Source organism: Paramisgurnus dabryanus, chromosome 13 (assembly GCF_030506205.2).
Source record: "Paramisgurnus dabryanus chromosome 13, PD_genome_1.1, whole genome shotgun sequence".
In the NCBI taxonomy this organism is placed as follows: domain Eukaryota; kingdom Metazoa; phylum Chordata; class Actinopteri; order Cypriniformes; family Cobitidae; genus Paramisgurnus; species Paramisgurnus dabryanus.
The window spans coordinates 16,970,991-16,995,713 of record NC_133349.1 but is presented as its reverse complement, the minus strand read 5'-3'; the positions used below and the strand labels follow the sequence as shown (position 1 = coordinate 16,995,713).

Here is a 24,723-nt window from a genome sequence, read left to right as displayed (position 1 = left end):
TTCAAACTCATCCACATTAGCACCATACCTGTAGCTCAGTTTGTTGAAGCATGTGTGCCCAATGACAATAGGAATGACTTATGTAAGGGTTGTTGTAGTCAAAAACATAACACAGATTTTTTTGTTTATTGTATCTGTGCGAATTTTTCACTGAGAACCAGTCATTCACACGAGTGAAAATTCTAACTTTACTGTTTTAAGAGCATTATTTATCTGAAGGGCACGCTTCAAAAACCCTTTTGTCTCTTTGTCCTTCATGTTTCAACTCTATCGATTTCTCCCCTCGGTTTTTATCTCTCTCTTTAGAGTTATTGTTTGTATTGGAGGGTAAATAGTGAATGTAACAGCAAGCTATCTTTTCCTCATTAGTGGTTTTACAAGTGTGGCTTTGTACTTTTTCGAGCCTGTATGTTAGTCAAAATAGGCGGTTTACACTCTTGAGCTTCACAGGACACATTACCTCAGATGTTAAGCAACTGAGTACTGGAGTTATTTTGATACAAAAAGTTGTATCACATACACACACAAAATTATGCTAAAAAGTAGAATACACTTATATGTTCGTATTCATGTTTGTTAGGATTTGGCAAAATCCTAATCACAGTTATTTTGGTTTAAAAAATTATGATTATGTAACACGATTACTCCATGACTTTTGAAAACATGCATCTATTTAAGTAAGTGTTGCAATAGGCTACATGTAGGGGTGTGACGAGACACTTAATCCACGAGACGAGACGAGATACAAGATTGGCTTCACGAGACGAGACGATATTTTTACACTTTTTAAGAAATCCTCAATGATAAAATAAATGAATAAGAAACTGAAATCATGTCATTTTTAAAAGTTTTAACTAATCAAGGACTGTCCCTAACAATTATTTTGCTAACTGATAATGAAGTAATTTGTAATTTTTGGGTAATAAAAATAGACCCATGTGAGCAGTAGCCCTTAAAATTACATAATAACGAAGATGCAATAATAAATGGTTCAAATAAAGTATTAAAACAAAGTTACATTAAACAACGTTACATTAACAAACACATTACATTTGTGTCCTATAAATAAAAAGACACAACGCGTCTCAGACGTCACACGAGTTCACAAACGAACATTATTGGAAACCCAAACAAAAAAGCAAATGCAGTAAAAGACAAATATAATGCATGCACAGTAAAAGGTTCTAACAGAAAGCTGCATCCTCCGGAGGTCGCATATGCAGGCTGCATACGTCATCAAGGTTTATTGCAGTTAATTATCTGAGCATTACATTCGCAAGTCGTGAGCATATTACAAGTTGCGATTAACTAAATAATTAGTAAACTTTATAATTGTTAATATTCTCTAATAAGACAGTCTTTATGAAGTAAATGCAGTTGAAAAATGCGACCTCCGAAGGATGCAGTCTTTTATTTGAGAAACGGATAGCATTTCACCTCCACAAGAAATCTCGTGAGACACATTTAGGGGCTGTTTACACTGTATTAAGATGTGTTTTCATCGATCGGATCACAAGTGGATGAGAGAGACACATTACGTTTACACCTGGTATTTAAATCCGTCTCCTTTGTCCACTTTCGACCGCTTCTGTCCAGAATACTGTGAGGGGTGGTCTGTGGTCTTCAAACCCGAGCGGGAGTAATTATGAGTTTATATGGACGCAAACTAATATTATGTCGGAGTCCACTGGTTGTTTAGCAAGTAAACATGCTGCACAGAGTTTTGTACGTGTGTATGTAAGAGCTTTCTCTGAATTTTCAGCGCAATCGATGAAATAGGATCGCACAACTTTCACACACTTTCAAAACGAAACTACGGAGATCAGCCGCTTTAGTTTTATCAATGAAAGGCTAAAAATAGCACTGTTCACCGTATGTTCACGCCAGAAGTCAAAAAAAGACGTAAAACTTGTGTTTTATACCTCAGATTAGATAAATGGGCGGAAAGAAGGCGGTCGCGTGTGGCTGTTCGAACACATTCAACCACATGAGCGTTCCGCAACTCCAAAGCGATCCGATCGAAAGTTTTGAACACCGTTTACACCTGGCATTAACGTCGTCCACTTGTGATCCGATCGACAAAAATGCATGTTAATGCCAAGTGTAAACAGCCTCTTAATCTCCCGAGATCTAGTCGCAAGAGATCTTATCACACCCCTAGCTACATGTGTCAAAGCAGTGGTGCCTTCGAGTTTATGAGGATTTTGCTCTTTTTAGCTAACTGGATGGAAACGCTGTTTTATTCGCAAATGTTTAATGCAAATTCTAATTATGTGCATAAGTTTGATACATAGTTATGTGTCTGTAGGTATGATGAAAAATTTTTCACAAACCCCAAAGCTCAAAATTTATCACATGACTAGACAGAGCAGACATTCCCATTTACAAAGATATCTGGATTGTAAAAATCCATTGAGGACTAAGAAAGTTTTGATATTTTTTATATTAAAAATGAGAGGAAAATTTATGGATGTCAATGGAAGGTGTGTGACCGAAAATGCTGCTTATGCACATGATTTTGTTGTAACTTTCTCATTTCATCAGATATTTGCATGAAATTTTAACTGAAGGTAGAATTTTGTTAGTTTTTTTCAAATGAAATCATGAACATTTACTATTTTAGTTGGAATGGGCCATTTAGTTGGAATTAGTTTGTCATATTCAGACTCAGACCCATTGTTTTTACAACAATGCCTGCAGTTCTGATGTTCTGACATGACGTTCGCTAATCTACCACCACAGATGTGACTACCAAATTTCCGTGATTTATTTTAAATACCTTCTCCTTCATAGTTTTCGATGAAAGATATATATTTTGTCACATCTACCGTTCATTAGTGCCCTAAGTTAAGTGGACGCACACCGACCGGTTGAAAGTGACACACATTTTCAAAATAAAAACACCTCAGGACTGAAAGCTCAAAATATAAAACACTTCCGGTGGTTCTTCACCTATTTATTGTAGTATTTAGCAAAAACATGTAATAACAACCATGCGGCGAGAAGTGGATATTGCATGACACGCATTTTAAAGTAACGCGCAGGTTGACAGATTTTTCGACACAGAAATTTGACATGCGTGCCCACGATGTCAGCATTGCTAGTGTCTGTTGTCAGGTTAATTTACAAGGTGGGCATTGCAGGTCTGTTGTATGTCGTATAAAATAACATTTCATTATATATTAGGTTATTTTGTAAGCACAGAGACCGACATTATATTTGGTATTTAACCAAAAAACCCATTGACTTCAGGATGATGGAACCCGAAGTGCTAAAATGCTAACTCGCTTCAGGGTTTTGCCTATAAAAATATGTCACCCTTGCACAACTCTATTCGGTTTTTAACAGAGTGTTAAAAATTGCTTTGAAATGTCATTGAAGCCAGTGGCACGCACATGCACTCCTGCTTAACTGCTGCAATATTTTGACAGATGCAAAAAAAGATGCATTGATGTCTTCCCTCTCTCTCCCCATCATGCACACACTGCACTAGTTGGTTCAGTAATAGATTGACTCCATAGGTCACGTACTGCATAAGAATAGCTGCCAGCCCCCCGCTTCTTCCCTCCTCATCTGTGCTAATCTGTCGCTCCTGTAGAGAGATAAAGACCCAAATTCTTCGTCTCATCTAGCTGCTCTGCAATTTTGTCCTCTAATGATGTCCTCTCTTTTTCTCTCTCTCGCCCACCCTCCTCCTTATTTCCACATTACCGACTCGAGGGATATGCCATGATGTTGCTTTACATGCGTGTGGATTTAGACACTTCTATATACATGGTTGACTGCAGCACACATTTGACAGTTTTTAATGCAATTAAAAGAAATGCCTTTCACAAAACTTTAATTTCATTGAATAATGTGACATATGTCTGTGAGAAAAAGAAAGTTCATTACAATCATGTAAGATGGGACTTAAATAAAGTGAGGCGTGAATGGGGCTAGGCTAAATGCTAACACATTCACAACACGCTGTACAGTGCACACATTGAAAAAAGATAGGTATGTATTAATTCGTCTAGATTGAGGTAAAAACATAGTTTAATATGGGGAAAGGGTAGACTATTCCTTTAAGAGAAAGTTACCTGTTGAAAAAGCAAACGCACGTATAACAGTATATTGGGTTTGGAGTGACTTTGGTCTTAAAGGGGAAATCTCATTTTACTCCTGTCTGTCACTCATGTTAATCAAACAGCATTGAGAGAAAGTCTCTTACTGCTCTTGACTAAATCACTTAAAGATATAGACGGTTTCATCGGACGCACATGATACACATCTGGATTCGAACTTTACTTCCGGTTTCGTTTTTTTAATGGTCTGACTAGTTGCTAAACTGATCTCTTGAACAAATTCCTCGTCAAAAATAACAAATGTTTGGTTTCCAAGGTAATCTATGTGTTGTTTTTTTGCTTGTTATATAAATAAACTACGTTTAAAGTACTTTGTGGTTATTTATTATTAGCGGAGTTTACCGGAAGTTACGTGCGGACCGCGACAGCCGCTTGTTTATGTTGTTACTGCTGAAACCGTCTATAAATATATATATATATACATTACTTATTATCCTTTTTCATCACTGATTGTTTATCTTCAGTGAGCTTCTGTTTTGTTTGTTTTATATCTTTTTCTTTATACTTGTATATGTTTTTTCTGCGAGAATTATGGAAATTCTAATAACATAAAAACCTTATTAAAAGAAAACTTTACTGTGATAGATATCGTTATCATGTTCTATAATGAATCCTATCATGATATAAGATTTTGCTCATATCGCCCACCCCTACAGCAGAGGGCTTTTTATTGTATGAGTATGAGTCTACCTTTAAAAAAATAAATAAATAAAAGATCAAATAAAACTGCACATCTCTCATTTTAAGAAAACAAGGAATACATGATTTCTCTTTAGATTATAGACGAGAATAAACCAAACTGTCCTTCCTCTTAAAGAGCATATATATGGGAGAGAAAAATGTGCCAGGCCATTTTCGGATACCCAAAGTATTTCTATGCTGCAGCTTTTAACTTTTTTCAGCGGAGGATAGACATAAGAATTTGTAACCTCTGGTTCTGACATATTTTCTCAGCTGAACGAGTGGAGTATAAACAGTCACGTTGAATGAAGTGAAATCCATGAAACCATGGATAAACAAATGTTTACAGTACAATAATCGTGCATGTTAATATCATGGTAAACCATCATACTGGTATACCATTATAAACCTAGTTATAAATGTCTGTGTTTTGTTGGCAATCGGTGCATAAGTCTATATAATGTAAACGGCACATGTAGTGAATCATTCATAAGTTATCCAGAGATGGGATAATGTTTGTGTATAGTATAGGCAGATATAGTTCACCTAAATGCTTTTAAAAGACTTGAAATATTGCATGCAAGTCTGATGCACAGCTTTGTGGTGTTTTTAGGATTTTTTTGTCCTTGGTGGATCTTTATAGCCATACAGTCAATATTGTATATTTTGTCATGTAACCTGACGTATATTATAAACGATTTGTGTTTCTTGAATTAAAGATTGTACAGCATTTATGGCTTTTGTCTTCCTGCAGTTTAGACATTTGAGATTACCAGACAGCTACATGAGACAGAAAATGAAAGTTCAATTGTTTCTTTTCTCACTGCTGATAACAACACTGAGTCTGTCTGCTTTATCTTTCGTTTTCTGCCGTGTTTTTTAAGGGGATGGGGTCATTGGCACGAGAAACCCCTGCTGCTTTTGTACTTCACAGTGTTCTGTTCCACATATCTCACCTCAAATAAGGCATGAGAGAGAGCAGATAAAACTGCTGTGAAAATGTATTGCACAGACATGTCCCTCCTGTTTAACCTTGTGATTTCCTTTTGTGTGTGCTTTTGGCATGTAATGATTCTTCTGACAGTTTGGGGTTATCATTTGTTTTGATTTACTTGACTACACTATTCAGCTGATAGATGCACTGATGAAAAATTATGTTGATGTTTCACAGGTTACCTTTTGCTTTTAGTTTTGTTCTATTTCACGGCTATAGTATGACCTCTACAGCATGTGTCTGGGTTTGAATAGTCCTGTCAGACATTTTAATGGCTCTTGAAAATAGCTTTTTGATAAGAACAAGAAGAATTGGTTTCACTTAGCTGAAACTGAAAGTAAAACGGTTTGATGGATTCTGCAGCTGAGGATGTTGATCCTCTTATAGCATCGGCTCTACAGGAGCTGAGAGCTCTCAAAAACAGCGCTGGAGTCATTGGCAACATGAACTCAACCACCCACAGCAGATACTTATGCAGAGGTATACTTGATCAGTCACTGAAGTGGTTAAAAATGGTTGTAGAAGGATAATGTGTACATCACCAATATGCCCGTTCAGTAGCTGCATTTATGTCTGGGGAATGTCACCATGTTTGATGTCCTCTGTGGGCTATAAAAACATTTATGAGGTGGCATTATGATTAAACTAAATATGAATCTGATCTTATAGATGTTTTTATCAGTGTGTGTGTTGAAATCGAACCCATACCTTAATGTGCTGCTTAAGCAATGCTCTACCAACAAAGGTGCACAAATAAAACACTTCTCGTTTTTGTGTTACCAACATATAATTGTTTACTCCCTCTGTGTTTATTAAGACTTCCTGAAAAGGCAGCTGGAACAGTATGTGCGGCAGTTGGAGGTGCCCGTCAGGGTGGTACGGATGGAGCAGCGCTCGGGTCTTATTCGTGCTCGATTGAGGGGTGCGTCCATCTCAACGGGTCAGGTGATCACCTTTCTGGATGCCCATTGCGAGTGCACCACCGGCTGGCTGGAGCCGCTGCTCGCTCGCATCAAACTTGACAAGTAAGCACTACAGCTCCCTATGGATTTGCTCCAAGCTCAGTGATATTTACTTATTTGAACATTTACGGTACATTCACACGGGGCATAAGCATAAACGATTTAATGGGTGACGTCAAGCGTTGCCGAACTGAATTGTGGATCCGTCAAGTCACGTCACTGTTGTTGCTCGCGGCAGAAGTTAAACATTTATCAACTTTTCAAGCGCCAACGTGTGCGTCAGCCAATCAGATTAACTTATGCAAATAACATAGTGCGAGACAGCCAATTACGTTTATACAAGACCGGAGCATGTGTTGCGGCCACTGTGATTGGCAAGCCTTCCATCAAGCATTAACGCTTTCGCTCTGTGTGAATGTCCTGTAACTTGTACAAAAATGTAGATCACTGCAGATAATAAATCTCTTAAGACACATGGAGATTTTTTTGCAACAAATAACATCATGTCTCTGTGTGTATTTTTGAACACTAACCAGATGTGATGTTCTCCGGCCTGGAATAAATGTCTTTAGTTACAGCAGGCAGTATATCAGTCACTTTAGATCTGTGAAGGTATCAAAGGTTTGCACTGTGTGTTGGATATTTGTTAGTATTTAGAGGCGTTTTGCAGCCATTATAAGCACACCCTACACTATAATCATAATTTTATTGCAGCGTAAAAAAACAGATGTTGCTAACCTCATAAAATAACACCTTTAAAACTAAGGGTTTTTACACGACAGCAGTGTATTAAAGCAGAAACGTTTTTCCATATCCTTTTTTTATAGATGACACCGTTTTCAAATCAATTCATATTCATACGGATCAACGATGTCACATAATATCTAAACCATAGACTGTAAAAAAATATGGACGCAGTGTCCGTGACGTCACCCATTGGTTTGTGAAGATCGTTTTTGTAGGTGTTGCCTGCCGTCGCCATATTGGCCGCGCGTCACCCTGAATCACTCGTGGGAAACCGAAAATGGGTAAAGAGCGGGACATGGGTGAGGCTGAAGTGGCTGGTTGCTGAAACTACGCCCGTCTAGCTCAATTCTAGTCACAGCAGTGCAGTTCACCCGTCACTCAAGTTTAAGGCTTAATATAATTTAAACGGATTTACATTTTTTACACAGTTGTCATGAAGGGCAAAATTATCTATATAGACCAAAAACACTTTTTGTAACAGTCTGTAAACATATTATTTTCTACTGTGAAGTTGACCATTTTAACATGGTGGTCTATGGGAATTGACTACCTTTTGGAGCCAGCCTCAAGTGGCCAGTCGATGAATTGCAGTTTAAGTCACTTCCACATTGGCTTCATTAGAGAGATCAGAAGGTTGCCCCTCGATCTAAACGTATAACGTGCATGTGCATGACGTCACGTTTTTCAAAAATTGACATTTTGACGTTTACACCAACACAATAACGATATTGTTTTCAAAAACTTGCACTTTGAAATCCAGTTTTTGTTTAAAGGTAAAATGTGGGACGGATCTCTTGACAGAAATGCAATTTAATATACATAACTATATTAGTATATCAGTGGTGTATAAAGACCTTACATAATGAACTGTATTGTTTTTATTACCTTAGAATGAGACATTTTTATCTACATACACAGTTTTTATGTACATATGGAGGTCTCCTTACATTGAAGTCGCCGTCATGTTTCTACAGTAGCCCTAAAAGGACAAACTGTTCTACAGGGTGCGTTTTGCCCCTACATTGTCTCGGACGACATGTTTGTCCCGTGGCAGCTACCGTAGCTTCTCATTGTGTTTGAGGTTGGTTGCAATTCGCGATCTCACCGTTAGATGCCGCTAAAACACATTACACCCTAAAGCGCCATTGTCATGTAAATGTATCGACAAAATGAATAAAAATTTGAACGTTTTTAGTAGAAAATGTTATTGTGTTTATTGTCTCTAAGTGTCACCATTGGTGGTGGTTGAGGAGATTCCCCCATTCATATGTAAAGCGCTTTGAGGTCTGCAGAAATAAATGCAGATTATTATTATAAGTAACAAAGTCTCTTGTCTGCCTGTATCAGCAGTGGGTCTGTCTTTTTAGAATTTTTATATTGTGTCCTTCCACTTGTCATATTATCCCTGTTTAAATTTCTTTAACATGTTTATCTTAGATTGAGCGTCAGTGGTTAGAACATCGCATTCCAGTTGTAGACTGAAATCTCACACATATATGCGGTCAGAAACTTGACAGCGCGCGCACGCATGCCATTCATTTCATTTTTGCAATTGTGGTCGAGCTTAAAAACGAACCAGTCGTTTTCACGCACACTCTCTTGTCCGCCGTTTGCCAGAGAGATCAATAGCTCTTAGAGCCTTGTTTCCTCGCAATGCTTTATTACATTTTTGTAGTTCGCTTTCACCTCAGGCTGCATTTCCACATGAATGAAAAAACTTGTGAGGTATAGCAACATGAACACACTGTTATCTGCTTTTTATTCTTTGTGTATCTAAGGGTTTTTTCTCTACACATGATGATCCTCTGTGTGGTTGTCTTGCCTCAGGTGGCCTATTGGGGCATCATTTGTAGAAGAACGCTGAATTAAGGAAAGAAGTGGGCTTGCAGTGTTTGTGTGTGTGTGATCAATCATCATTGTCACTGTTAGCATCACAGTGGGCTGCTTTGTGCTGATTGATGACACAAGTTTAGCAAACGTCCCCTCTGATCTGCGTCTGCATCTGTTCGAGCACAGAGAGGTGTGTGCCTGAGCATGTGTCAGCTGTATTCGGAAATAAACAAGGCCTAACTGGTTACAGACCAGACTCATTTACATTGCTGATATCATATTGGCCTATGTAGTGAAGAAGAGTGTAGCTAAGGTTTTGGCTATCAGATGTTTCCACAGGGATAGTAAAACCTAATATCAGCTACATTGTGGTGACCAGGCAAGGAAAAAGGGCTTAATAAACAAATGAAAGAATGTCTTAATGAAGGTTTAGAGAAAGGATTAGCTCAGTATATTCTTACAAGTAGCAAAGCCTGTCGATATTATAATAGTGTTTTAACTTGATGGTATCATAGTACTAATATATGCATATACTCATGGAGGTTCACTGAAAATATCATCATACCAAATGTGATTACCACGGTACATGAATTTTTTATATGATGGGGCGGTTTCCCACTGCGCAGGAGGACTATGCATTAGTTATTTTAGGACATTTAAGTAGTTTTTATAAACAAACCTTAAAAAAAACAGTACTGGTGTGCATCATGAGACAAAACAATGGCACTGATATATGTTAAGATATCTCATGAAATTAAGCATGCATTTTAGTCTGGGCCCTGTCTGGAAAACCGCCCCTAAATGTGTCATGTGACCCTGTCTGTGTAATCCAGGCTAAAGTCTCATAATGTAATATTAGGATGATCAAAGTTTAATTTTACTCGGTATTAAAGAGATCAAGGTTATTTTTCACAGAATGTTCTTTACATTATGTTGGATAATTTTATGTAGCTGGATTTTCACAGACAGGATGACACATCAATAGTGTGTATTGACACCATTAATGTACCAACAGTACTTTTCCGTAATGTAACAATAGAAGTCAATAGAAAGTTCATAACAGAAAAACAAATCTGTGTGTGTGTGATTACAGGAGAACTGTTGTGTGTCCCATCATTGACGTGATCAGCGATGACACATTCGAGTACATGGCGGGTTCTGATATGACATATGGAGGCTTTAACTGGAAGCTGAACTTCCGCTGGTATCCGGTACCACAGAGAGAGATGGACCGCAGGAAAGGAGACAGAACTCTGCCTGTCAGGTAATACACATGAACAGGAATTCAAATTGCCCACATGAGCACCACTGGACATTGTGTTTGACCATAAGCACTAGGCAGGGGAGAGCGGGGCACAACCTAATGCTTTTTGGCTTTGACTCCATTATTTGAAAAAATATTTGTTATTTTAATAATTATTTTAAACAATCAACACACATGAATTAAAGTTTGTTTGTGGGACCTACCGTTATCGTACAATTACACCGAAAATGACAGGAGTGCAAACGTTACAACTTACCCCATAGGTGGGGTTTATTGTAACAATAAAATTATTAATATAACCCTCCAATGCATAGTAAAATGCCCTTTTAGTGACTTTAAGATGATATATAGTCTTTCTGTCTGCAAAAATCATCAATTGCCTCCTTTGAAATGTCTCCTACTGTGACAGCTGCCATAGCGCCCATCACCAAATGTTAATTGTTTGTCTGATTGAGTGGAGGGGGCGTGGCTTAGACATAGGTCAATTGTAACACTGTTTTACAAGTAACCCCGCTGTGTAAAAATGTTTTCAATCCCATCAATCAGTTACTAGGAGTTGCTGACATGTTTCAAAATGGTCTTCAGTTTTAGGTAACAAGACAAGGTTCGATTTGGTGATCATAAAAAAACATAAGATGAAGAAATGTACTTTCATGCCTCCAAAACACTCTTTGTTCAATAACACATCATAACTTTTCACAAATTCACATGAGATCATCTTCTGACAATAAGAGAAAAAGACCAAAAGCACAGACTGTATAAATATGTAAAGTAGCTGCATTACAATTAACCCCCGCTCACCACTACTGAGAGGTATTTTATATTTCTTATATGGCATTTTAAATGCGTCTCAAAGCTATGTAAAATCAAAGTGCAGTGTTTGTCCCAGCCCTTTAGCTAAACGTTCTGCAGTTAACAAAGTTTTTAATCCACAAAAGCATTTTGCCAAAGGGAGAGAGTGTTTACCCCCTCACCTCATAACTAGCACCTTCTTCACAGGAACATAGTAGCTGTTATCCTTTTTCTGTCAGATTTCTTAAAAGAACCTATATTGTTCAGAAGCGCAAATGTTGTTTTCATCGGAAAGTAGTTCTGACGCTACCCTGTTTTCAGTGTGTTTTCGTTTTCTCATTTTCTTCGCCTCCTTTTACTTCAGAGCTTGGTTTTCAGAGCCGCAAAGCAGCGTGAAACAAAAAGAGAGCAAAACAACAACAGGTTCTTACTTGAGAGAAAAACATGACTGGGAATAAGACATGCTGCGGGGAAGATATGGAAGGAAAACAGGAAAGAACAGAGAGCGCCTGCTGAGGCGAAGGACCAACAGAAAACGAAACGAGTTTTAAAAAGGAAGGGAAATATATTTTTGCCGTAATAGGCGCATATAAACATGCCACTTCCATTGAATATCTCATTCCTCCGAGTGACACGCAGATTTGTGCTCGCTCTTGACTGTGAGAACCAGAAAGACGAAATTGCTTTTATGAGATGCGATCGCATCCCTCAAGGGCCCATTTTACGTGACGGAATTTAACCACGTCTTTCTCTTGCTTGTATCTCTCTGCAGGACTCCCACTATGGCGGGTGGTCTCTTCTCTATAGACCGTGATTATTTTCAGGAGATTGGCACGTATGATGCTGGCATGGACATCTGGGGAGGGGAGAACTTGGAGATTTCCTTCAGGGTCAGTCAAACAACTGATTGTATCATTCAGTCACCATTACAGTATACACAGTGTCATACCCATAGTTCCTTCTGTCTTAATGTTGTGCTTTGAAATCGGATATGCATTTAAACATTATCATACCAACAATATGCTGTTGTTCTGATTATTAGTACTGCTGATGGTGATATTAGATAGCATTCAATATTGCAGCATGATTGTGAGAGTAATGTGTGATCCTGGACTACAGAACCACTTATAAGTTGTACTGTATGTTTGTACAACTTATATGGGTCTAAATTATAGATTTTTTATGCCAAAAATCATTAGAAAATTAAGTAAAGATCATGTTAAATAAAAAAATTGTAAATTTCCTACTTTAAATACATAAAAAATATTTATCATTATGTGTTGCGAAGTACTTCATTTGCACAACTTTAAATCGATTTTCTCAATATTTCAATTTTTTTGCACCCTCATATTTTTAGATTTTCAAATAGTTGTATTTCAACCAAAATCTTAACTCATTCCTGCCAGCCATTTTTTTTTTAAGTTTCCTGCAAGCATTTTTTGTGATTTTTACAAAAGTTTCACAAAATTTTCTTATAATATATTCATTTAAATAAATTATCTAAAACTATATAAACATACAAATATATCAAATAAAAGAAAAGACTCTCCGCTTTTTAAACAATCAATAAACAAACGAAAAAAAAAAACTTTTCATCCTATCTATATTTTTTTCTCTGCTTATAAACTCTTAAATATGGGTATTTTTCTAAAAAAAAAAAATTTTTTTGCAAAAAGCTGAAATAATTGCTGTTTTGTAAAGGAATTTTGTTAGAGATCACATTCAGAAAAATTATCAAAACATAATTAAATATTTTTTTGTTTCAGTTTTTTTTTATAAATTGGGTAAGTGAAAATTTTGGGAATTTGGGACAATTGCGATATTACGGATTAACATAAAACCTCATCAGAAGCACTTTTTTATGCAAATGTTTTCTTTTAATTGTTTTCTTGTCAATGGTGGGGAAAGAGTTAACAAACCATATACATAAATGGAAAGCCTTTTTATTCAACTTTCAGGTGATATATAAAGCTTAATAAAAAAATACCCTTATGACACATATGTGATAAAGTAATTTTTTTGTGATTTACTGTTTTCTACTTAAATGTGAAATAGAATGATTGAACGGGGTATTTATCCTTGTTCTGTGATGTGACATGTAGACAAAAAAATTTTGTTTGGGTCTGTAATGCCTTAGAAGCTTCCTAAAAACCTCTCTCAGATAGCTCTATTAGGGTGGGGGATTTTAAACAAGTGGTTTTGCACCTATTTGGCTCCCCCTACTGCCTTGACTTGCAATCTCATTACTGATTGGCTGACTTTGCTGCCACTCAAAAAAATGTAGCCAATTATTTTAAAGTGGAGGGGCAGTTAGATGCCTGTGATGTCATAAGCATCAGTTTTTCAGATTAGGCCGTTTTCTGGCTGACATTTCTAAAAGAGGAATTTCTATGAGACTGAGATGTTTAGCATGTCTAGCACTTTTTGTATGTTCGTGAATGCGGGTAGACTACCATTATTCAACAAAGACAAGGTAAAAATGGTTTTTCATTCTCTGTCCCCTTTAAAATCGTCCTGCACGGTGTGAAGAACATTTGGTAAAATATGACTTTGATGTCTTTAATATCTGAGTAAGGCCATGTTACATTATAAATTCGGTCAGCTATTTTGGCCCGTATTACGTCAGACACTGATATTACCTTCCCAGTCAAAGCTGAACACGACTAACATAGACGTGCAAAGTAATACAGGCAACAAAAATATTGGCACTGCTTGACCAATCAGATTAAAAAACTGTAACTGTCTCATCAGATCTGGCAGTGCGGAGGAACACTTGAGATCGTGACATGTTCTCACGTGGGTCACGTGTTTCGTAAGGCCACTCCTTACACGTTCCCCGGTGGAACTGGGCAGATCATCAACAAGAACAACAGACGACTGGCAGAGGTCTGGATGGATGAGTTCAAGAACTTCTTCTACATCATCTCACCTGGTCAGTTCGCACACATTCACAAGCAGCACATGTGCTTAATAAAAACACACTTGAAAATATCCTTGTGTTTCTTTATCCCTGTCGTCTTCTTATTCGCTCCCTCTCGTTATCCTTTTGGCTTTCTGCCTTGCCGTCTCTGTGTCTATTTCTTTTAAAAGACAACTGTGTGGATCAGCAGTCCTAGGCCGTGGAGCGGTATTGACTTAGATGTTGGATAATAGATATTAACATCACTGTCAATAGTATCCAGTGCAGCTCAGCTATCTGTCTGACTGTTTATTGTGTTCTTTCCTTCTCTTTGTGGATGCTTTTGTTGAATCTCTCCCGCTTGTCAGTGCTGCGAGGCAAACATCACTATTGCTCGTACTTTTCGACAACCCCCCCCCCCAAATCATAAGTATTAAACTTCAACTCCTCCTACTACTTACTATTTTCTATACTTAAGTGTGTTTTTGTACATGGCAGGTGTGACAAAGGTGGATTATGGGGACATCTCGTCCAGAACATCTCTGAGACAGAGGTTGCAGTGTAAGCCGTTCTCCTGGTACCTAGAAAACGTCTACCCAGACTCCCAGATACCACGACACTTTTATTCATTGGGAGAGGTGTGTATTTCACACATCACACACACACTGAGAGCGAAAGCATTGCGTAGTGCAATAAACAGATTTCTGTTTAAAATCAAGTGTGAATTGGCAAGCGACACTCGTTTTTTCCACATGGTGTGACTGTGTCACATAGAATGATTGCGTTTTTTTAATTTGGGTCAATTTATTTGGGAAATGAGAGACATTTAATTTTTCACTGTCTCCTCTCGTCTGTCATCTGCTTGTTTCCTGTCCCGTCTCTCGCCTCCTTGTTTTATTCCATCTGTCCATCTTTCCCTCTCTCTCTCTTAGACAATCTTATGAATTAAACATGCGTGTCATTTCTGATGTCTTAGACTCGTTTTCTTTGAGTCTATCTGCTCGAGTCTGTGTCGCTTTATGTTAGTTCATCGCTGTCTCTCCTTTCCACTAAAGGTGACATTAGCTGGGTTTCCATCACACTGATTTTTGAAGTATTGCATAAGAAACGAGATGAAAATGGCAAATTTCTAATAAAAATCCCTTACTTGCAAAAAAGTTTGTACACTCGCTTGAGGTGGTTTTTGACTAGTGCGAAAACGAGTTAATGCGAATAATGGGAGATGGAAACGCATTTGCAGAATAAATTCTGACAGTACGCACACACTTCTGATGACGAAAATTGCGTCATGCGCACTGTATACGCACCCTTGCATACGCATAAAAAATAGTTTGGCCTTTAGAACAAGATAAGTTATGGCTGATGTGTATATAACTCACTGTTTTGGATAATAGTAGTGATCTGTCTCCCCCATCTAAGTATTGTACACATCCACATGTTGTGTATTTGATTGGCACAGTTGTCTCTCAGTTTATCGATACATCTCCACCCGGTGTTTGATAAGCTTTCGGTAATAAAGCACATTTGACATCGAGAGCAAGACGTGACTCTGTTTATTCATGCGGGAGAGCTGTATGCATCTGATCTATGTGCATGATCTGTCCACATCCAGATCCGTAATGTGGAGACTAATCAGTGCCTGGATAACATGGCAAGAAAAGAAAATGAGAAAGTGGGCATTTTCAACTGTCACGGAATGGGCGGCAACCAGGTCAGTCACTCGCATCTTTCTCGCTCGCAAGCTGACGGTGATGTTTCACGACGACTATGGTAATGACATTGACGTATTGTGACCTTTGCCGTCTGCTCAGGTTTTCTCCTACACTGCCAATAAAGAGATCCGAACTGATGATCTTTGCCTGGATGTGTCGAAACTCAATGGCCCTGTCATGATGCTCAAGTGCCATCACTTGAAAGGCAACCAGCTTTGGGAATATGACCCATTGGTGAGTATTTGTGTGTGTGTGTGTGTGTCTGTTTAGACTGCAGATTTTCTGTTTAGATTTTGTGCATTTATTCATCAGCGTTTGAAAAAGTAATCAATACATGTTGAACTTCTCAGGAAATAGTTTCAACTTTGGACAGTTTGTCAGAACAAATTGAAATTGGATTTGCTGTAATGCTCTTACATAAAAGAGTGTAGGGCCAAGCCATTGCACTGGGGTGAAGGTTAAAGGTGCACTGTGCAACTTTTAAAAGGATTTCTTGACAGAAATGCAATATAATATACATAAGTGGTGTATAAAGTCATTACATAATGCACCGTTATATTACCTTAGAATGAGCCATTTTTATCTACATACTCACACCGTGGGTCCTCTTACATGCAAGTCGCCGCCATGTTTCTACAGTAGCCCTAAACGGACAAACTGGTCTATAGAGTGGGTTTGTCACTGAGTTGTCTCAGATGATGACGTGTTTATCCTGTGGCGGCTACCGTAGCTTTACTATGCATTCCAAAACGGAGGGGTGAACGGTGGACTGAGCCATTGGTTGCAATTCTCATGTTTCATGCTACACAGTGGACCTTTAACATAAAATGTTTTTGATAATGTAGCAAGTAGACTTAACATAAGTCAAACAAAATTGCAGTCTAATTAAAGAGGGAAACCCCAGTAAACGTTGCATGATATCAGTGTTCCTATAACTTACGTGAATGCAAAGGTCATGGGGTTTAATTCCCAAGAAATACATACTATACACTGATAAAGCGACTAATGCACTATGAGGACACAAGGACACCAAAATTGGAAAAATCTGTAAGGTAACAATGTTTGCCTTTTTTTTAACCAAAACAGAACATCTAGAACATAAATGCTTAACGTTTGTGTGTACATGTGTTCATGCGCAAGTATGTACATGTTTGATCCCATGCTGCCCCCAGTAATGTTATACCCAGTAATGTTACAACCCTGGAGGTTCATTGTGTGATATTGAAAATATAAAAGCGTGAGCGCTCCCAGTAAAGACAACAAAGATTAAGCAATATAACATGAATAAAACAAGTCTGTTCATCCATAATGTATATTTATTTCCCATGGCATTCCACTGATGCATGCATGTGTGTGGGCTTGTGACTCAACGATTTTCTCCTCTAAGGTCTTGCTTGCCTCATATATGTCATATAACATCAAAACCATCAGCTAGCCCTTTGAAGCTATTTGTCTGCATGGTGTGTAGTCACCGTTGCTTTGAAATGTATTTATATGAACACACATCCACTTTTTTTTTTATAAAATATTCTATTTGTGTAGTTAAGATATACTTAATAACCTTTCAGTCAATTCCCAAACTGGATTTTTGTATACCGCTTAAACACTTCTTTAAGCCTGTTATGGGATAGCGTGCGTTATCAGAAAGGATAACCCAAAAAGCTGGAGATGGCCTTTGCATTTCACCGCTGTTGGTTTAAAGAGATGCCCGTTACTCCAAAGCTGCTTATTGCTCCCCCACATTCGGAGCTCGCTCCATCCACGCTGGCCCTGTGCCCGGAGGAACTGAAGGCTGCACAGAATAGAGAAGTCGAACAGAGACTTTCCACTGTCAGATAAAGCTTCAGTTTTTCTCATGAGGAGAGAGAGAGAGAGAGAGAGTGAGAGAGAGAGAGAGAGAGAGAGAGAGAGAGAGAGAGAGAGAGAGACAAGAGTGGAAGGAAGGGAAATTGAGAGCGAGAGAAATCAGGAAATCTCTTGCCAACGGGAGCACCTCTACTGCATACATTACCATACATTACCATCACAAACTCATCTGTGTGCGCGCGCGCGTGTGCCCTCACACCTTAAAACTCTTGCAGGTTCCACCGCTATCCTAATTGTATCTATGTGGCTTAGTGCTTCCCACTAGACTGAAACTCTAGAGCTCCCAGCTCACCTAAGGTCCATTGCACACACTCGTGAACATGCTCTACTGGAAAGAATGCGTTTGCCTTGAAGCGTGGATGTTTGTCTATGTGTCCATTCATGAATAGATATTGTGGGTATGTTCTTAAAGGAATACTTGACTTTCTTAAAAAAAAATCCCAATAATTTACCCCCATATCTTCTAAAATGTTGATGGCTTTCTTTGTTCAGTCGAGAAGAAATTAAGTTTTTTAAGAAAAAAATTCAAGGATTGTTATCATTTTGATAGACTTTATTGGACCCCAACACGTTACAGTTTAAAATTGCTGTTTCAACGCAGCTTTAAAGAGCTCTAAACGATTCCCAAGCATGGCATAAGGGTCTTATCTAGTGAAACGATTGTCATTTTTGCAAGAAAAATAACAAATATGCACCTTTAAACCACAACTTCTCATTTTGCACTATCCGTGTGACGCACCAGTGCGACCTCACGTAATTTGTCATGACGTCGAAAGGTCAAGCATGACATATGCAAAATTACCACCTCAGTGTTTACAAGTGTGGAGAAGAGGACCGTTCTGACATGGTGTATGTGGAATGATATTAATTAATGTCTTTATCGTCGCTGCTCGATGAAACTCACGTATGCCCAAAACCGTTACTTTTCAGGAAGTGAAAAAAACACTGTATTTCAAATGCAGTTGAATGTAACGTTGCCATACTTGTTACGGCATCTTTACATATAACCATATTCTTGCCAGTGTGGCGGGCGGGGAATGAGTTAAATGTAAACATCAAATCATTTACATGACTTAATGATTTAATTAATTTTGTGTAAACATATCTCAAACCATAAAAATGGTATTACAGAAAAGTTGTAGTGGTTTTAAAACCTTGACTCTTTAAAACCTCTGTATACCTTGAAATATGTACCAACCAGCCCATGCCTTGTAATTATATTACAGTATGAATACTGCATCTAAATGGAGTACCTGGCTGACCTACATTTGCATTTTTATGTAGTTATACAAACAGAGAGCACTGCATGGCACATTTTTTCCCACAATGGATTGCACTAATCTTGAACTTCCTTTTTAAGTATGGCAAATTAAGCAGAAGTAAAATCATAAGAAATATTTTAACTCGTGGTTATTTGATTTGAATTCCAATATTGGTGAGGCACAGTGGCTCAGTTGCCTCTCAGCAAGAGGGTCCCCGATTTGAGCCCCGGTTAGGTCAGCGTAGATTTACTCCGGGTACTCAGATTTCCTTCCACAGGCCAAAAACATGAAAGTTAGGTGAATTGGAGATACCAGGTTGCCCCTTCCTGAACCTGTGTATGGATTAACTAGTTTGGACCAACTTGTTCTCACCATGAATATAGCCACCATAGATCCTGGATTGGCGTGACAATGAAAAAAGAAAGAAAGATATAATTATTTCATATTTAATTATATTAAATATAATTAATCATATTATTTCTGAGGTGATACAGTAAGTGCAACTTTCTGCAGCTGTGAGATTAATGCATGTTGGGAACAATCATTATGTACTGCATACTGTATAAATAGACAGTATTATAGCAATATATTAAGCAGAACACTAGTATTCTGTTTTATACATGCAATCTCAGAAAAAAGGTCCTAATATGTACCATTAAGGTTTATGCATGTATACATTTGTTACCAATATGTACCTTTTATGTACTAATGATGTACTATAGTGTGAATGAGAACCATTTTTGGGTAACTGTGTGTACATCATGTCTCACGCAGTGTTTGTCTTTCTTTCTCTTGTGTAGAAGCTGAGCCTGGTACATGTGAATAGTAATCAATGTTTGGATAAAGCCTCTGAAGATGACAGTCAGGTGCCCAGCGTCAGGGACTGCACCGGGAGCCGCTCACAGCAATGGCTGCTCCGCAATGTCACACTGCCTGAGATTTTCTGAGATCACAGACACAAGCACACAGACAGATGGACGGACGGACGGACTCTCACAGGTGGAGAGGAGAGAGAGGACAGCTTTTCTCTCGATCTCTGGCGGTCTGCCTTTATTTGACCTAAACAAACAGAACTGCATATGTATATGAATCTCCCATCACTCCACCTTACTATAGGGAAACGAACGAAAGATGGAGAGAGAGACTCGTCCTAGAAAAAAAACTTGAGTTTGATGTCCCTATCCTCCTCGTTTGAGGAGAAGGGGCATTTCGGTTATGTTTACGAGAACGCCTCCCTTTTAGAGTATCATTGTGTGTTTTGTGTTGAGAATGTGTGGGCCAGACTGTTTTCCAGGAGGAGTTTCGCCCCTTTTTTTATTTAATTATGTTTAAAGCCTTTTAGAAATGAAGGGTATTTAGCACATGAAGGAGAGGCTAATTTGTGTGTCTGAGCGCATGTGTGTGCATGTAGTGTCTCACATATCAGGATGGATCTTCCTACATTGTTTGTGGACATTTGCCCAAGCTTGGAAGCCTACTGGCCATTGTCAAATGCTGACACCTGTCAATCAATCTTAGTCTCAGCAAGTGGACAACCTACAATCAATTACTAATCTACGATCAACGGACAGGATGGACAATGATGAGAATTATCAAGGACATTATAAATGTTTCATATCAATAATGTTTAGTTGTACTTTTCTTGGTTTTTGCAATTTGAGTGCCACATCAAAGCACTTTCACTTTTTTTAGGACTCTCATCTCTCCCAAAGGTATACAGGCAATTTAAAGTTGACACAATTTGATAAAAAAAAAATGCTGCCTTGGTATATGGGTTGCATTACCCAAAATTATACCATGGGGCTGTTGAATGCTTTATTCTGATTGGTTGAAAAATGCTTCACGTGTTGATTATTTTTCTGTAAAACGGACACCTAACCTGTCAAATGTCGTAAAATAACCACCGGAGCAATGTTTGTGGTAAATGTGGTATAAGCGGATTAATTAAAATTTGGCCCGTCGTCAATTATTCCTTGCGTATTTGGGTTCATCAGGAGGAGATGAAACATATTTTGTCATATCATTATCCAACAAGGGCTTGGTGTCACTGTGTACATGCACGAGAGAGATGTTTTCCATTTTTTTTATCTAATATCTTTGTTTACTTTCGAATTTTTACCGTGTATGTGGACACATTCCTTCTTTAATTCATTGTGGCATCTGAACATGACCGTGGCCAGTATCTGAAATTACAAGCTGCTTGCCATATTTCAACTGATGTGTTTTGGTCTGATAGCCTGAAGAGATTTATTCTGCGTTATGTCCTACCTTTTAGATTTAGTGATCTGTCGGTTCACTTTGTAAATTCAGTCACTCAGATCTTTCGAGTCATATCAGTGGAAAAAATACAAAACTCAGACTGATGGGTATTGGCAAAGACATGAGGACGATTGTTGGACGATAAATTGAAGTCTTGAGTTTTGTCAATCCTGAAGTTTTTCACCCTGCCCAAATACTTGAAATGGTCTTGCACTCCTCATGTCCTGGTCTTTATTCTCCAAGCTGTCTAGAGAGAATGTGCCCCATATTTCACCTGAACGGGCTTAAAAATCAAATGATAAAAAATGTAAAGATATAGATTCTAATGAAATACTCTAAACAGTAGTTTTGTAGTGTACTAAACTGTAAGGTTGTTGTAAAAGGTCAGCTTGACTGCAGAGGAGATGAGGTGATGATAACATAAAGTATTTGGTCAGGACTGCAGTATCAGTGTAGAGATGTGTGAGCGTGAGTGTGTGTTTATATCTGTCAAAGGGATGTCTTTTGTGTCTTGTTTTTGTTTGTTTGTTTGTTTGTTGTTTATTTGTTCTTTTTGATGAGATTCTGGCCTGCTGACTAGTGGGTTAGAGAGCCCTCTGTTGAAATGGTCCACAGGCTGGAGAAATAAACCGCAGAAAGTTTACAGTCTAACTAGTCTCCTGGTGTTATTACAATATCAATCAATGTCCAAAAATCCTCCTCCAAACCCACGATATATATATACTGTATATACAGTCCTGTGCAAAAGTCTTAGGCCACCATGCTACCATTAGATTTGTTGTTTTTGCAATTGTGTTGTGATCATATATCATTATTTCTTAGTCTCTTTGAATACAACTAGAAAATATAGGAAATGTGTATGTGGTATTAAAGGGTTAGTTCGGCCAAAAATGATATTAAACCCATGATTTACTCACCCCCAAGCTGTCCGAGTTGCATATGTCAATCGTTTTTCAGACAAACACATTTTCTGATATTTTAGAAAATGTTTTAGATCTTTCAGTTGATTAAATGTAATGTTACGAGGTCCACCCATAGTCCACGACCTTCAAGTCCAAAAAGTGCGTCCATCCTTGACAAATTAAATCCAAACAGCTCCAGGATAATAAACAAAGGTCTTCTGAGGGTAATCCGTGCGGTGTTGTTGTAGAAATATCCATATTTAAAACTTTAATAACGTAATTAAATACCTTCCGGTAGCGCCGCCATCTTAGTCGAGTCCGCATTCAGGATGAGAGCTTACGCAGCCTACGGAGGCTACTCTGCTGCTGCTCTGTGCCCCCGCCCTCCGAATTTGTCATACGTCACTAAGAAAAGTGCGTACACTACGCTAATACTCTCTCCTGAATACAGAGAAGTCTAAGATGGCGGCGCTACCGGAAGGTATTTATTTTCGTTAATAAAGTTTTAAATATGAATATTTCTAAAACAACACCTCAGAAGACCTTTGTTTATCATCCTGGAGCCGTTTGGATTTAATTTGTGAAGGATGGACGCACTTTTATTGGACTTGAAGGTCGTGGACCCCGTAACATTACATTTAATCAACTGAAAGATCTAAAACATTTTTTAAAATATCAGAAAATGTGTTTGTCTGAAAAACGATGGACATATGCTACTCGGACAGCTTGGGAGTGAGTAAATAATGGGTTTAATATCATTTTTGGCCGAACTATCCCTTTAAAACCAGCATAAAGTATAAATTGATGTGTCAAGTATTTAGGGTAAACTCCCCTTAAACTTGAGCAATAGCAGGCAACTGCAGGATCTCTTAAACCTAAATTAATTCTGAAAATTTTGTTTTTAATTTTGTGTACATATTTCCTATATTTTCTGTTTGTATCTTAAAAAAGAGTGATAAATAAATGTGGATGTACATTAAAACTTTGCTAAAACAACAAAGCTGGTGGCCTAAGACTTTTGCACAGTACTGTATTTCTAATGTAAATTAATCAATTCATTCATATTAAATTGCCTGGATATTAACTATTTTTGGTTTTGCTGCCATATAGATTCTCAGGAAGTCTGATGTCGCTAATATGTAAAAACAGCTGATTCAGCTTTACTTCCTGTTTAGCGTTTTGTCTGTCAACTTTGTAACACATTACAGCAGAACTGTTTCTGCATGTGTTCAATGAAATATTAGCATTTAAGTTTACTACAGAATTTGAGCGAGCCCTCCAAACTGAATGCAAAACTTTTCTAAACCAGCCCTGTTAACTGTGCCAACATGTTTACTGTTTAGTGGGCGTAAACACCATAGAGAGTGGCCCTTATAAAACACTTAATTTCTATTACATAAATATTGCTTTATTGTATGCAGCATTTAAAACTGAGATCTCACTACAATGCATTTAAAATAATACAGCAGTAAGAGGAAAATTTTAATGCTTCAATGAAATCTAAACAGTTTTTGCACAGAGAGAGGGGACATATCATAAAATTCTGACTTTATCATGTTTAAGTGCTATAATTGGGTCCCCAGTGCTTCTATCAACCTAGAAAATGTGAAAAAGATCAACTCGGTAACTTAGTTTTGGTTAACCATTCTCTGCAAGCATGTGAAAAAATAGGTCACTGAAATTTGGCTCCCCTGTGATGTCAGAAGGGGATAATTCTGCCTCCTAAATCTGAACTATCCAAGTGCAGAGATCAGCTCATTTTCATTTTAAAGGACACACCCAAAACGGCACATTTTTGCTCACACTTACACTCTTAGAAAGGATGTGTTACATTTTTACACATCTTTTTGTGTTAAGCTTTTAACATATTATGTGTAATTATAACACATCATGTGTCCATTTGTGTTAATTTTGTATGAAAATAAAACACAAGTTGTGTAATAATAAATTATCTATATAATATTTTGAGCTAGAATTTCACATACACACTCTGGGGACACCAAAGATTTATTTCACATCTTAAAAAAGCCTTGTGAAATGTCCCCTTTAAAAGATACTTGTTTTTTTTTTTTTACATTTTATCTTTAGTGAACCGAAACTTTGGAGGCTTATTTTTGAAGTTGCAGTACTTGAAAGAACTAAAAATTTACAATTTAGGTTGTATATTTAGATTTACTTTTTTTGTAAATCCTCTGTTTCAACAATACACACAAAACTGAACAAAATAAAACACTTAAAAAGTGACTATAGTGGCCTGTCAGTGAAAGATATGCAATGAAGTGGTACAAAAGTGACAGTATTATTGATCTGTTGCAACTTACAAAGCACAGTCCGGTTTAAAATCATTGCAATGTATTGATTAACATTGTGCCTGTGCCAAGGACTTGTAGGTTTTAGTTGGCATATGCAGTAAAGTTGACAGCAGT

General features: G+C 37.8%; 1 protein-coding gene across 1 annotated transcript in view; it reads left to right on the top strand.

Annotated features, from left to right (window-relative positions):
- The window catches only part of galnt1 (UDP-N-acetyl-alpha-D-galactosamine:polypeptide N-acetylgalactosaminyltransferase 1), an 84,086-nt gene extending 62,040 nt beyond the window's left edge, over positions 1-22,046 (top strand). The window contains exons 6-13 of the mRNA XM_065245530.2: positions 6,620-6,827; positions 10,435-10,605; positions 12,170-12,287; positions 14,149-14,329; positions 14,795-14,934; positions 15,909-16,007; positions 16,108-16,242; positions 19,937-22,046. Of these exons, the coding sequence (XP_065101602.1) occupies positions 6,620-6,827; positions 10,435-10,605; positions 12,170-12,287; positions 14,149-14,329; positions 14,795-14,934; positions 15,909-16,007; positions 16,108-16,242; positions 19,937-20,083 (1,199 nt within the window). The 3' untranslated portion in view covers positions 20,084-22,046. The remainder of the gene's footprint in view (positions 1-6,619; positions 6,828-10,434; positions 10,606-12,169; positions 12,288-14,148; positions 14,330-14,794; positions 14,935-15,908; positions 16,008-16,107; positions 16,243-19,936) is intronic.
- The last annotated feature ends 2,677 nt before the right edge of the window (positions 22,047-24,723 follow it).